The sequence below is a fragment of the Acomys minous genome, assembly GCF_964271855.1.
Source record: "Acomys minous genome assembly, chromosome: 12".
NCBI lineage: Eukaryota > Metazoa > Chordata > Mammalia > Rodentia > Muridae > Acomys > Acomys minous.
The window spans coordinates 47,149,325-47,165,169 of NC_140493.1; the positions used below are offsets into that span (position 1 = coordinate 47,149,325).

At 45.6% G+C, this 15,845-nt stretch overlaps 1 protein-coding gene across 1 annotated transcript in view; it reads left to right on the forward strand.

Moving 5' to 3' along the window:
• Nucleotides 1–15,845, forward strand: part of TG (thyroglobulin) — a gene marked incomplete at its 5' end in the record, with an annotated part of 180,634 nt that overhangs the window by 41,394 nt on the left and 123,395 nt on the right. Inside the window, 5 exons of the mRNA XM_084747919.1 lie at nt 2,806–2,922; nt 3,770–3,885; nt 5,601–5,709; nt 10,306–10,497; nt 15,178–15,342. Coding sequence (XP_084604045.1) covers nt 2,806–2,922; nt 3,770–3,885; nt 5,601–5,709; nt 10,306–10,497; nt 15,178–15,342 — 699 coding nt within the window. The remainder of the gene's footprint in view (nt 1–2,805; nt 2,923–3,769; nt 3,886–5,600; nt 5,710–10,305; nt 10,498–15,177; nt 15,343–15,845) is intronic.

Consider the following 15,845-nt stretch of genomic DNA (forward strand, 5'->3'; position numbering starts at 1 on the left):
CATGTCAGTGTGTCCCTTCCAACATAGGAGAGGACCTGTCTTTTGGGGAGGGGAAGTGCAGTCATGCATCTTCCAGAAAGCACACGCACAGGCTTTAGAGTTGCGTCTCCCCGCTCTCTCACAGTGTCTTCTTGATACCTCTGCTCAGGTCTGCAGGCTACATTCACATATCCTAGGCTTATCCACTTCTCTCATCCTGCTCAGTCCAGTAATTTCTTTATGATATTCCAGCACAATCATTTTAAGAGTCAACTATCCTCACTCAGTGTCTCCTAAGGGTCTCCGGTTATGTGCCCCTCAGGGAAAAGACAGGTTACAATATGGCACCAACTCTCTGGATTCCAGCCTCTTTAAAGTATGTGTCCTTGTGGGACCACAGCTCACTTTAACCTTTTGATTTATTCCAGAGTGATATGTACTTGATGACAGGATAGATGAATTAATTTCTCCTCACAGCTGGACTTCTCCAAAACCATGTCCTACAGGTCTGCCAGGAAGGAGAGGAGCCCCTTGTGGTTTGAGTTCCTGTGGCCAATTTCATAAGCCCTGAAACTTGAGAGTCCTCACAGAGGACAAACTTTGTTAACCATAGGTCACTTCTTCCTTGCCATTTTATTGCATTTTTATGACAGAGACAGTGGAGCTCTCAGAGGCTAAAAATGTGCCTGAGGTCACAGAGCCAGTAAGGAAAGGTGACATCAGGAGGCACGCTGAGGTCTGGCTCCAGAGCTGGTATATGTTTGCCCCATGGCTGCTGTCTCTATGTCTTCAGTGCCTACAAGTGCCTTGGTTCACTCAGAAGACTTACCTGACCCTGACCAGGAGAAACAAGTTTATCTTCTCTTTAGCCTTAGATTCCGCCCCAATTCTGCCTTTGTTGACCCATGCTATGCTCTTGTATACCATACCATATATCTAAAGAGAGATATCTCTCCACTGGAGTTTTATAATCGTGACACATTCTCCTGATTCCCCAGGGCTGATGTTACCTTGCTAACCCTACACTTGTCCACGTGTCTATCCAGCCATCCAGCTCACCCATCTTATCCACCCACTTCCCCATCTGAACATGGGTAGCATCTTGGTCACCGTGTCAGCTTGCCAGGGTTCAGATGTGATCAGTGTACTCCCCTTACCCTGGAGGGTAGTGGGCACATACATAGGCATGATTCACTGTGCAGAAGCCATAATCAGAAATATCCTGTTTTTAACATTAACCCTTAGGCTTTGCACTGATACAACGGAACATACAAATCCTCAAATTAAATCTCACTTGGCCCTCTGCTCTGCTGGCAATGAACTTCTTCATAGCAACCCAAGCACTGTGACAATCTCCATGAGGGACCCTTCATGTAGAGTCTCTAAGCAGAGACCTAAATGCCCTGCACTCCTAGTAGACTTTGTTAGAAACGGGAAGACCTGTAAAGTTTAGTTTAATCTAGAATGTGAACATGTAGTCCATCCAACCCGGCCTGAGTGACACTGGATGGAGTCTGCTGTGGTGTTTGGTAAACTGTCACTTCTATAGTATGAACAAAGTAAGAAGGAATTAGCAAACAGAAAAGGCGGGGGAGTTGTGGAGATCATGGCTGAGCATGAGCTGAACCCAGGCACCTGGCTCAGCAGCCAGTGTAGAAGCAGCCCTTTGTAAGCTTGAAAAATGTTTAAATTCTTCATTTTTAAACGTTTTCATACAACTATGCATTATAAACAAGCAAATACCCATTGACTCCTGCTTTTTCTTTTCTCATCCCTGCCTCTTCCAATGAGTCCCTTTTGTTCACTGAGCTGACAGTTCCACAGACCACTTTTCTACATCAAAGTATCAGAAAACTTAAGGCATGTTGTTTCTATATTAAAACTTCAGCATTCTTATATTTTACACGTTAAACCTGAGAAAATACTACTTGGTGTATCATCTACTTGCATTTTTCTGCTTCCTAATTAAAAACATAGATATATTGACCTGTGCAGACCAATGTAGGTATAAGCCTCCTTTATAATGGATTTGATGTATATAATAATTAGCATCTACATCCGTAGAGACCTGCAGCACAGGCACACTGGAGCTTTTGTAGTTTGGAAGGCAGGTCTCTTTCCTTGACAGTCACCCTCATGTTTCTACCCTTTGTGAGGAATGAGTTCCAAGCCATAAAGCTGTGGAAATTTATCTTTTGTTTTTCCTCCTCACTCGTCTAGTTCCATGAGCAGGTGGCTCTGTGAGTCCCACCAAATGGACCTCAAGTGTGTTGACGGTAGCTAGAGAAACAGATGACAATCTATCGCTTGCATAAATACAGTCTGAAAAATGCAGGAGCCACGTGACACATTTTTGCACAAATTTGCAAAACCTCATATGCACATATTTGATCTGTGTCATGAAATTAGCTTACCTTACTTCAGAAAGGATCCAGATTGTTTTAGGGGGAGTATGTTTTCAATGTAATCACTATGCAATATAATTAGCATTCAAAGACAAGGAAAGAGATGCCTAGATATGAAAAAATAGTTAATTGTGAGAAGAGAAGAGATGAAAAGTCCAATATAATGTTAGCTCTTCCCTTTACTTCCTGAGAATAAGGTAGGAAAAGGAGAAACAGCATGTTACACTGCTGAGTACTAGAGTGAGGCAGCAGGCTCCCTTTGATGGCAATCGCTCCATATGATACAGTTGTGTGACCAAGGGTGAAGATGTGTCCAGTGACATTTTGACCTTAACAGGACTTTCTAGCCCGACCTGATAATTAGTGCAAATGTCTTAAACACACTTCAGGCTTGGATCTCATGGATCTGTGTTATTTCTAGTGATGCAGAAGTTTGAGAAAGCTCCAGAATCAAAGGTGATCATTGATGCCAATTCTCCTGTGATAGTCAAGTCCAGAGTCCCTGGTGCTGAGTCCCCACTGGTGCAGTGTGTAGCAGGTAAGTGAGATGAGGAAAGTTGCACATGGAGAGACAGGGCAAACTCCACTATTCGATATGATGAAAATTTTCATTAGTCAAAAAACACTATAGACAACTTGATTTATTAAATGTTTGTGCAGTTTCTAACTTCTCTGCAGTTTATTCATATCTACTAACTGCCAAGTGTTGCACTGAACGTTAGGAATCTAGCCACTTGTGTATGATGCATGTGTGCAGTCTGTGTACCGAGAGGTGGGACTAGCAACTCCTGCTCATTGAGCATCCCTCTACAGGTGTCCTCTAGTAATTCCACAACCACCCCATACTGATCCCAAGCTACAGATGAGAAGAAGGCATTAGGAATGTGAATAGATTGCTCAATGGCATGGAGTTAGCAAGTGACAAATCTTAATTTCAAACCCAGGCTAGCAGATGTAAAAGCTGGCAAAGATGGCCACGTGCCTCTTTTAATGGCCCACTGAGTAAGGATCTGTTTTGGGCAATGTCTCTATCTAGGCTAAACTTATGCTCTTGCTTGTATTGCAAATATAACACAAGGCAGGAAGTAGAGGCTTAACAAAGTTATCTGTAGAACAAATGGTGTGTGTTAGGGGAGGGAGGGTGGACAGTGCCAAGTTGTACAGACATGGGGAAACAGCCCCAGGACAGCAGACTTGGAGAGCGAGAGAGAGAGAGAGAGAGAGAGAGAGAGAGAGAGAGAGAGAGAGAGAGAGAGAGAGAGAGAGAGAGAGAGAGAGAGAGAAGTGGGGATAAGTATGTGATGAGGGTAAGGGCAGGCCATGGGTCTGTCCCACCGTCAACATCACCTGAAAGCCCAGAGGTGACTCTGCTGTGCTACTTGCAGATTGTGCCAATGATGAGGCCTGCAGCTTCCTTGCAGTGTCCACAATGGGGTCAGGAGTTTCATGTGACTTTTATTCTTGGACAAGGGACAACTATGCTTGTGTGACTTCTGATCAGGTGAGCTGAGACAGCCGTATACAACTATATTACTTTTCCAATGTGTTAGACATGGTCTGGTGCTTCTGTGGAGGCAATCTGGTGAACCTGGGAACTGCAGCTGTGGTGGGCCAGATCCACTAAGGAAGAGACAGGAGGAACAGCGTAGCATCTGAGATTCAGGATAGGGCTGCGGTGTGAAGTAGCCTGTCCTCGGCCATTGCTTACATCACCATCAGATGTCTTGATTTCTTGTGGGCTATTGATCCCTGAGTTCTGCACACCAGCATTGCTTCCATTGTAGAAGTCATGTGTGATTATGCTTTGAAAATTAAAAAAAAAGAAAGGGTAGAAAATCATCAGAACTACATAAGGTTGCTGTTTCCACAGTTGAAAGCTGTTGGATGAGAGGACATTTTAGGTGGTACCATTGCATTAGAATAGAAGAGCATCCAGCCAAAATCAAGTCCCAGGTCCCAGTGACCTAAATGCCTGATCTTACAAGTCTCCTTCTTTGTCCATTTAAATTCTTCCATGTCCTCTTAGAAAAGGTCTATATGTTGTAAGCCTCTTTTATCTAGTGTGTATGTTGACATAATGAATTTTCTTTCCTTCCCCGACTTCCTCATGAGTCTTGCATATCTGCATCTTTTAGTGTGATTTCCGTCCATGGTATCATCCACCCACATCAAGTGCTTTCAGTTTAGAACACCCAAGTGCATGGTAGTTGTAAGACATCACCTGCCCTGGGCACTGTGTGTGCCTGTCCTGCCAGGTGCATAGGGCAGGCTATACTCAGAGTTTTAGCAGCTTATTAGATGTAAGTGGAATGCTGTCAGGACTCAGTTCCTCCCACTTGTTTTCTGCTTTTTAGCCCACAGGCCCTTCAGATAACCCACACAGTAATATAATCATATACTCACATCACAGGAGATTGTGAGGATGGAAGCAGGCTTTCAGGAAGACCACAGGACAATCTCTGCTATGAACATTACTATGATGGATATCTCTTATGTTGATGCTATGCCCCTCCCCCAGTCTATAACTAGGCCAGCAGGAAGTGTCAGAGGAAGTCCTGCATGGAAAAATGACGAGGTTCTTCTGCAGGGCCCTGGGCTCTCAGTTCAGTCTTAAGGCAGGGGTGTGGACCTTGGATGTTGGTTACATCTGATTGGTCCACCTTGTCCCAGGCTAGGCTACCATTCCCAACAGCTCTCACAGCCTCCCGGGCTCTTCAGCTCCAACTCCTTTCAGATTCCAGAGCCACAATGCAGGGGTTCAGTCTCCCAAGTCTAGCCACCCATCTGGCATCATATGTACCTGCCTAATCTGGGTACAACTAGAATGGATAAGAAGGGTTTTCGCAGCTCTGGGTCTCAGTCTCCATCCCTTTCAGGTCTTCACAGTCTCCTCATTTAACAATGTCTATGTCCCCTCCTTCCCTCCTCATGCCTTCATCTCTTCTGCATGGAAAGCACGGAGAGCCAGTGTCTTCAAGGAGCCCATCCTGTAGTCTCTGTCCCCTAAACAGCCCTCATGAGAAATGCTGCTGATGGGAGCTTGCTGCTCACACATATGCCCCTCTAATCAGCCAGAAAAACTTAGAGACAGAGGTCCTCACTAATTTTCCTTGCATCCCCTCGATAACTGTGGTCAGAGTTTTGTAACTATGCATTGCTTTGCTTTGAACTATGAGAAATTCTGGATGATAATAGGCTTTTTTTCCCCACTTCCAGGAACAAGATGTTGTGGGAAGCTCAAAGGCAACCAGCTTCAGAAGCCTTCAGTGCCAGGTGAAAGTGAGGAGCAATGGCACAGCTTCTCTGGCTGTGTATGTGAAGAAAGGTAGGTTGGTGATGCTGAGGCTCCCCTTGCTTGTGTTCGGAGTGGTTTTAGCACGATGCATCTGTGAGAAGGACACTGTGCCCTCACCTCCTTCCATTCATGAGACCTGCTCCCAGATCCTACCTCAAACAGACCCAACCCACTTGCCCTCTGCAGAGTGGCATTCCAGCAGCTGCAAAGGGATTTCTACATAACATTCATTTGAGCCATCAGTTCTGGGTTTTATCCCAGTCAGCTGGGGATGTGAGTCTCATACTGCAGGAATCAAGGAGCCAGTGTAGTACAGATACAGTGCGGATGTGAACCCCAGCCAGCTTGGCCTATGTGCTATGCATATCAACTTGACCCTGCTTACACTGGTATTCCAGAAGGTCCTGACTTTTCTCCCTGCAACCATGCAGGTCTCCTGACTCCTTTGCCTTCTCTCTTTTTCCTGAATGTCACCACCAGACCCTCCCCACCCTCATCTAGCCATGAAGGGCTTCCTCTTCCATCTCCATGATCCTCTCTCTGGAGGCAGTGAACATGCAGATCACCTGGGAGATGGTACAGTTTCAGGCTGTTGATGACTTAGGTCAAGATATCAAGGTGTTATTTTTTTTAATGTTGGCTAATAGATCTGGTATTTCCTTTGTTGTTGTTTTGTTTTTCCTCTTATTTAAAATAGATTTTTCTCATATGATGTAATATACTTTATTTTATTATTATCCCTTAGAGTCATGTTTATTTTCTAATGAGAGACAGGAAGGGAGTGAATTATTTGGATGGGAGGCGAGGTGGGGATACACAGTTCTTAATAACTCTCCAAGGTCTGAGACCACATGAGTAGCAAGACGTGTTCTGCTATGTATTGCACACCACACTTCCCATGTACCCTTTCTTTTGCCTTATGGAAACTTGAAGGAAGGGCTCAGAAACCCAGACTCTCCTTGATATCCTGTGTGTATTTTTTGTTTGTTTGTTTTTCGAGACAGGGTTTCTCTGTGTAGCCTTGACTATCCTGGACTCGCTTTGCAGACCAGGCTGGCCTCAAACTCACAGCGATAAGCCTGCCTCAGCCTCTCAAGTGTTGGGATTAAAGGTGTGCACCACTACTGCCAAGCTGCCCTCTGTGTCTTTTTAAAAGATCTATCTATCTATCTATCTATCTATCTATCTATCTATCTATCTATCTATCTGTCATTTATTTGTCTATCATCTATCTATCACCTATCATATATCTATGTATATGTGTGAGTTGACACACATACATCACAGCATGCATGTGGAAGTCAATGAAGAACTTGAGGATGCCAATTCCTCTTCAACAATAGGGTTCTAGAGATTTCATTCAGATTGTCAGCCTTGGCAGCAAGAGCCTTTGCCTTCTGAGCCATTTTGCCAGCCCTTTTACCCTGGTTTTTTTTTTTTTTTTTGGTCCCTGACGAGCCTCATGGTGGCCTCAGCATTCTCAAAGCAACATAGGGATAGCAAGGATACAGTCTGTCTTCCTGGGAGTATGTGGGGACAAGCACGAAATGTCTCCAATCTCCTGAGTCAATGCCCCCTGCCCTGTCTTGCCTGCCTCTTGCTCATCATCTGCAGGGTCAGTGAGGTGCCCACAATGTGAAGCTCAGATCTGTGTCCCGTGGCTCCTTCCACTTTCCTCGTTCTCTGAACTGTAGTTTTCCAGTGATTCTAAGAGGCAGGATTTCTGACTTCTGTGTTGTATTTCTGCTTTGGAGGCACCTCTATGGACTAACTCACCACAGTGCTAACTCTTTGAGCTCTGGAATCTTCCCAGATATTGCGGACTTTAATGTTCATGTCAGTGAAATAGAGGTCCTGTGTGAATCTGGGCATCAAGAAGGTGGAATAAGGTAGCTCCTGTTACCCCTCAAAACCCTGCTTGGCAAGTACTGGAAGAGTAAGGATTTCTACAACCACTTTTTTCTTTTACAACTACTTTTTCTGTTGGCCGAGGACCAGAAGACAGCGAGTGGAGGCAGGAAGTAGGATGTGAGAGTTGGAATGAAGGACAGTGAGGAAGAATGAGGTGATGTTTTCTGAGGCTTGCAGCTCTAGGCACATGCAACTGAAAGCTGCAGCTTCAGCCTTGAGCAAGAAACAGCTAGTGTTAGACAACTGGGTCACCAGACTCAGCTGACCCTGCAGCATCCTTCAGCCTCTGCAGGGACAAGTACAGTGTGTGTTCCCTCACATCTCAATCCTGATAGAGGTGTGTGTGTGTGTGTGTGTGTGTGTGTGTGTGTGTGTGTGTGTGTGTGTGTGTGTGTGTGTTGGGGAAGCGGGGTACCAGACTCTCCTGGTGGTGTGTTTTTCTCTGATCTACAGCCAAGGCTGCTATGACTTCAGTTTCAATATGCAATTGTTTCTACCACCCACTTTTAATGTTTTCTAAAAATAAAGGCCAAGACAAATAAAGTAACCCCAGCCAAAAATGTCCCTTATAAACTATAATTTAGCCTTTTATCACACTTAAAAATACAATTGCATGTAAGTGTTTGTTGTCTTGTGCCTCCTCCCATCTCCTGGAAATTTATATTTGGATTACAAGGGAAAGTGAGAACCTCATAGCTGCCAAACTAAACCAAGGGCAGAAGTTGGCTTGCTGCTTTATTTTGCCTTCTGTCTGTATAAGCCAAGATGTGTTCCCACTGTACTGACAGGGAGAGGTGGCTGGACTCAGCCTTCTGCGTTTCTTCCATCGCTGATCAGACTAATTCTCACCTCTACTTTCAGCTCAGTCCTTTCTCTAATATAGTAATAATACATTGCAGAAAGGCATATTGGTTCTAAACAGTCCTTGCCCACTAAGGGCACTCATGCCCAGTGCCACCCCTCACCCTAAGCCACTTAAGTGATGAGACCAAAAGGGGGTGGTATAGACTCCCAGACTGGTATAATGTCTAGCACCAGCTGCTTTTGCCCAGCTGTGGTCTATGGTTCTAGACCCTGCGCCACATAGGAGACCACTGTTGGGAAGCTCCTGTGTGATGTGTTATCCCAGCCTCCAGCTAAAGGATGAGATCTGGAAAGAGAAGCATCCAGCTACTCACTACAGCCAGGTGAAAGTTCCTCCACATATGATCACTGTGACCTTTCCTAGTGTAGAGAAGAAGACAGCTATGTAGGACTGCAGCCTTGCCATGTCCTTAACTCCTCACTAGGCATCACAGGACGGTAAGGGCTTTAGTGGACTGGTGGCTAGAGCAGTGAACAGAACACTGAGTATCAGAAGAGTGAATTCAGTGAGGAAATCATTTTTCAGGGTGTGAAGTGCTCATGTTAAAATGAAGACAGATGGGGCAAAAGTGAACCTGAGATGCTTAAGTGATCAGAGAGGGAGCCCCATAAGAGATGACATTACAAGTGATACTTGGAGGAGGGGAAGGATCCTACCTCATGGTGATTTCAGGGTGCTCTGTGGCACTTGTCCTATGTGAAGGACATCTAAGTCAGCCTTGACTGTGGCCTTGGCACCAGGAAGCACTGTCCAGTAGAACTGCAGCCAGAAAACTTATGCAATGAAAATGACAGTCAGCAGTGACACAGTATTACTGTGCATTCAAATGGCTGTGGCAGTATTTATAGCTTGGATCCAATGAAAATATTGTTCAGATAGTGACATTTGGCTGATGACTACTGATGCACATATCTAGCACATAACTGCATGGACATTTTCTCAAATAATGTGAATATAGAGAGAGGGTTAGAGGAAGCCACTTCATATCACAGACCAAAGTCCTCTCCTCAGAATAACATGAACGTAAGAATAAGGCTACACACATACACACACATGCACACATATCTTGATTGTAGATTGGTGCTCTAAGAGGAACTAGAATTAGCAACAGGAAAACCCCCAGAGCAAGCTACTTTTAACCCAATGGCTAGACAATGTGACCCTGCTGAGTCTGCTGGCCTAGTGGTAGAAAAGGGTGAGACGAGTTCCTAAGAAGTAGCTGTTGTGGGCGGTGAGGGAAGTGGCTAGAAAAGCAGGTGTTGGCAGGGGCTGAGTCACAGTGGCAGTGACTTTAGAAGGCAGATGCTAAGACAGGCCAAAAGCTAGAGGCTGGACCACTCAGCTCTACAGATGCTTATCTATTCTAAGTTCCTCAGCTGATATTCAATGTAACAAGATGGGGAAGAGAGCATCCATTGCAACTTCTGAATGACAGTGTCTCCATTTCCTTGACTGTCACATATCCAGCCTTATCTATATTACATACATGAAGCAATAAACATGAGATGAGATGGTGTAGGGTGCAGAGTCTATGAAGATGTGGCATCCTTGTCATGTATGAATAATAAAAAGAACAGCACATGCAGTTTCCTAGGTGTTCATATTAGATACTTGCAGGTGTGATGAGCGTGGTCCAGGTGAGTGGCTTTAAGGTCCTTGTCTGGTAGTCACATCCTCTCCACACACAGTCAAATACACAGGTTTCATTTCCAGAGAGAATCATATCTTGGCCCCTGCATTGTCCCTAGTATACATGGAGTGAGCTCAGAAGACATGATTGAGATCAGAGAGCTCTGCTTAACTCCACAGCATTTTGAGTTCATTTCAGTCTTTCTTCTACCTTTCCTTAGGCTATGAATCCACTGCAGTTGGCCAGAAGAGCTTCGAACCAACAGGTTTTCAAAACGCACTCTCTGGGTTGTACAGCTCTGTGGTGTTCTCAGCCTCGGGAGCCAGTCTGACAGATGCACACCTCTTCTGTTTGCTTACCTGTGACAGTGATTCCTGTTGCGATGGCTTCATCCTCATGCAGGTCAATGAAGGTATGGCCAACAGGAGGGCTGGGCCTAACCAGGGATTGGGGCATTTGGAGACTCAGAAACCACTGAGTCTGGCATTGGAATGTGCAAGAATGATGCCACCATGCCCAAGTTGAAAGTGATATTCACACACAAATCAGGGACAACCCCTTGCTTTTTTCTCATGCCATAGACTGTCCTAGTACTGCCTGTCATTACACTGCTTTATTCTTTACAGCTTTCTTCAATTTTACAAACAAGAACAGACAAGAAAATGGGCTCTGGGAATTGAAATTATTTTCTCAGTGTTACATAGCTTCTGAGTGGGACAGGTGGTATTTGATCCAAAGTGTATCTTTCCCAATGTCTTACTGTTAGCTGAGAATCCTGGCACTGTCACGTTTGGTCGAACTGCCTTAGCTCATGTCTCGGCTCCTGATGACTATAGTGATAACTAGCCTATGCTATCTCTGCCCCTCACTTATTCTCAGAGGTACCTCAGCAGTGGGTAGCCCTTCAGTTTACAGACGTAAACTCGGGGACTCAGGAGTGTGGCCTCATGGTTAGGAGGGGACTTTGGAGTTGTAGTGTGAAGCAGGGTGAGGTCACAGGGATTCCGTGGCCTTCTGGGAAAGCAGAGGCTGGTCCAGGCTCTGTGGGCAAACAGAGGTAAGAAAACCAGGCCAATGCTAGAGTGAGCATTGCTGGGCTAGATGCTGGGAGACTCCATCTGTTTTGGAGCGTACTATCACACTCTGGGTCTCAGTAAGCATGTCAGCATGTGGATGGATGCCTGAAAACAAGAGCTCACATTCTCTTTTCCTACCTCCAGTCCTTTTCTCCCTGATGAAATTATCAAGAGAGAAAAGGATAATTGATAATTACTAGACCCTGAAAGAAATATTACTTTGGAAACCTATAGTAAATGTTTTGACCTATTCAGAGAGAAAGAAATGAAGATTTCCTTGGGTCTCAGACAGAGTGTAGACTTTAATTTGGTGATCTAAAGAGGGATAGTAGTCCTGGACAGGAGATGAAGGTTATGGAAAGCCAGTAAGTGATGGGGAGAAGCAACTTGGAGTTAGTTGTCATCCCCAGGGCAGGGGGCACAAGCAGGAGGGGGCCTTGAGCCAATAAGGAGCAGGAGGAAAGAGGGTTCTATTAATGATTTTCAGCCGCACTAAGAAGTGTTTTTATCTTGAGAACACTTGGGAGCCATGGACATTTTTACCATGATTCAAATCAAACCTTCAATAATAATAATGATAATGATAACAATGTTGATGATGATGATGATACAGCATATCTTAAGCAGCCATCTAACTCAATGACCTTGAATTTCTGATCTCCATTCTTCCACCTCCTTAGTAGTTTAACTATAGGTGTACATCTTGAAATCTGGCTTCTGTGGTGCTGAGTGATGTGAATCAGGGTCACAGATACATTTGCATTTGAAGCCAGCACTCTGGCTGGAGTGTAGGAAGGTGACAGATGAGGCTGACTTGGGTATGGAGGGGTCAAGGTGAGAAGCTATGAAGGAGACCAGGTGGCCTGGACTAGGATGGTGGCAGTGGGATGAGGAAAAAAGAGATAAATTCAAAAGGACTCTGGGTATGGGTAGCAAGAAAGAGGGAGGTGTGTGGGTGGCTCACATGGTGGGGGTCTGCTCTGTAGTAAAGTAATGCATAGCAGAGATATCAGAGAGAGACATGAGGAGCTCAGGAGTCCACCTGAGTACACTGTCTGAAGCACCTTTGAGATATTTATGAGACATGGCTCACTTTGGATGCAAAGCTCCAGAACAGAGTGGGTAGAAGACAGAAACCACTGGATAAGAAGTAGCACCCAGGGGCATCAGAGAGGCTACGTGGACAGAAGACAGAAACCCATGGAGCAGCTGAAGTGTCAGTAGCATCAGAACTGTGGGACTCAGGCTGTGGAGGTGGCTCACTTGTTAGTCATCTTGCTGTGTATACATGTGGCTCTGGGGTCCATCTCCAACACCACGTAAGGCCAGGTTTTGAGGTGCACACCTCTAATCCTACTATCTAGGATGTGGAGGAAAGAAGATCAGAAGTTCAGGGTCATTGAGTTAGAGGGCTGCTTAGGATATGGTAGACCCCATCTTAATTTTTTGTTGTTCTTAATAAAAGAAGGTTTGAGTTCAGGTGATAATTCTGGGAAGACAGAAGGTGATGGGTCAGACCCCACTGAATATCTGAAATAAAGGAAGAGTCAATAGGCAGGGAGAGAGAGACTAGGACTGCTGCTGCAACTTCTTCTTCTTCTTCTTCTTCTTCTTCTTCTTCTTCTTCTTCTTCTTCTTCTTCTTCTTCTTCTTCTTCTTCTTCATCTTCTTCATCTTCTTCATCTTTCTTCTTCTTCCTCCTTAGTTTTAATTTATTATAATTTATTTAGATTACATCTCAATTGTTAGCCCTTTGCTTAGTATCTTCCTGTTCCCACCCTCCCTCCCTCTTCTGGTCTATTCCCCTCCCCTAGACCTTGACAGAAGGGGGTCCTCCTCCCCCACCATATAACCACAGCCTATCCAGAATCATCTGGGTAGCCTCCTACCCTTTCCTTTCTGTGCTTTCCAGACCTCTCCACCAAGGAGAAGTGATCAAATTGGGGCACCAGAGTTCATGTTAGAAGGGACCTCACAGTCTGACCTAGAGCTTCTAACGGTAACCAAATGAGGGAAGGTAGGACACCCAGGGAGCCTTGACAGTCCCTCGTGCTGCTGACAGCTCAAGGGAACAACCATTGGAATATTCCCAGCTGAGCTCACTGTGGTCAGCAGTGGTAAGAAAGAAACTAGTTAGGTTTTATTGTTGTTTTTCTTGAACTAGTGCCTTGCTTATCCCAAATTAGACTTTATTATGTACCCAAGGATGACTTTGAACTTGTGACCTTCCTCTTTCCACCTCTTCAGTGCTATTATTGCAGGCATGCTCCAACAATCATGTCAGGCCTATATGGTACTAGGAATTGAGCCTAGGCTTTATGTACATACGCAAAGCAAGTGCTCTACCAATGAAACTATATCCTCAGTGCCAGAATGAGACTGCTTTGCTGAAAAGTTGGTTAGAACAACTTGGTTTCTAACCATCCTTCTGGTTTCAGCCCTATGATTATCCAATGTGGGTTCCTGTTAGTGTTTATATGGGCAAATCATTAACTGTCCTGTCCCTCACGTGTGCATCAACACATGTCTTTCTGCATACCCATGTTTAGAAAGTCTGCTTTCAGAGCCAGGATGTCTCATTGAACTAAATGTCTCTTCTGTGGGTGCCACCATTTCTCCAGATGTTGTGTTACTCACCAGGCCATGTGATCCTTCCATGTGGAAACACTGAGTTCATTTTCCCTAGGATCATATATAAAGGCTCATTTTGTTCCATGGGCCAGTGAGCCTTCCAAGCCCGTTTTTCCACCGCACTGTGGTTGGCAGCCTGCTTGCTGTTCCCTCCAAGTCTAAGTAGGAATCTATGAATTAGCATCGTATCCGCCCCTACTCTTACATGCAATGCCAGAATTTGGACCCTTATGACATGCCTAAGAACATCTGGCTGTCCTTCCAGACTCATCTGGTACAGTGGGTGGTTAAGAATTTTAACTTAGGGGGCTTTGGCTGGACCTGCTGAGATCTGGGGACAGAATCTTGCTACATCCTCTATCACATCCTGGGAAATCCTTTAGCTTTCTTTTAAATCCCTTCTTTCCCTCCTCCCTCCTTGCTACCCTTCACAAAAGCTGCCAGCTCCCTGCAGCCTCCTTTGGCTACCTACCTCTAGCTCCCAATGGATGGCTGTGTTTTAATAGGGAGTAGTTAGTGACAGCTCATGAGGCTCCAAGCCTGCATTGTAGTGGAGGCCACTGGGAAGACAGATTCTAAAGAACTGCATGACCTGAGGTTCATGTAAGTGTCACTGAAGCTGGAGGACGTGATCAGCAAGTAACGGTCCTTATCACAGGAACAGGCAGTGCCAGTGGAGGAAGCTGAATAATTTTGACCTGAGGTTCAGGGTCAAGTTCCTGAACTATGTCTGATACTATTTCTCCCTCCCTCCCTCCCTCCCTCCCTCCCTCCCTCCATCCATCCATCCATCCTTCCCTTCCTCTTTCTTTTTTCTCTCCACCTTGCTCTCTTGCTCACCTTTTCTCTCCCCTAAATCATAGTGCTCAGTCTTCCTTTGAGCTCCCACATTCTTATTGTACCCAGACTGCCTTGGGGCTGTACAAGCAGTTCAATCTGCTCCTCAATGGGGCTTCTGCTGCCACCACTCTCTTACTATTACTCAGACACTCCTCCTTTTGTGGTGTCTCAGTCTCCCGCTCTGTGAAATGAGGGTAGCTAATGAGGTCAAGTGGCTCTTGAACATGCCTCTACACACCAGCTTCTTCTGTGTGCTTCTTGTGAACATGGAGTCCCAAAGAAGGCCTCAGCCCTCGTGTGACAACATGACCAAGTCTACAGCTGGTGCCAGCAACTGAGCATTTCTACAAGTCTCCCTGTGTAGTAGTATATGAGTGCCATAGAAGGATCTCTAAGGCCATCTTTGGAAAGTGATTTGAGGACACGCAGGCTTTGGTACCCTAGTGCCACTATCTCATCCTCAGGCAGAGTCCAGGCTCTCAGAGCAAAGGATGGCTGTGCAGGGCCTGGTGCTTTCCTTTACACTGGCCTCTTCTCGTCAACAGGGCCCACCATCTGCGGACTTCTCAGCTCTCCTGACATTTTGCTGTGCCACATCAATGACTGGAGGGACACCTCTGATATTCAGGCCAATGCTACATGTGCTGGGGTGGTATATGACCAGAGGAGCAGCCAGGTGGCCTTGAGTCTGGGAGGCCAAGAGTTCCTGGGTAAGCCTCTACATTTCATCATACTTCTAAGTTCCTCTCCCCACCCGTGAGGCCGCTGTTAACTTCTTAGGTGCAGTTCTACACCCTTAGACCTTGTACCCCTCTTCAGCTTCAAAACTCCCAGCACACAAGTATATCCTCCTCACACTGACTGCATCCTCTGGGCTATGTAGGTTCCATTTATAGTGCAGAAGGAAATGACACCTGTGATAATGCACATAAAATTAACAGCTGGGTTCAGTGATAGACATGCCAGCGAAACGTTCAGTTGATTTAGCTCTCACGCTGCAGGCTAGCTGGGGCCAAGGTCCCTTAGGAATCTACCATGTCTGGCTGGCTATCCCTGGGCCAGCTGGGGCTGGGCCTGCTCTGGCTGCTTCCCTTTTCCTGGGGGTGGGTGTGGGTGTGGGTGTGCTCTTTTCCTGAAGGTGGCAGAAGCAGAGCAGAATAAGAAAGAAGTGCAAGGGCTCTGAAAGTCTAAACACACTCACCTCTGCCTCACT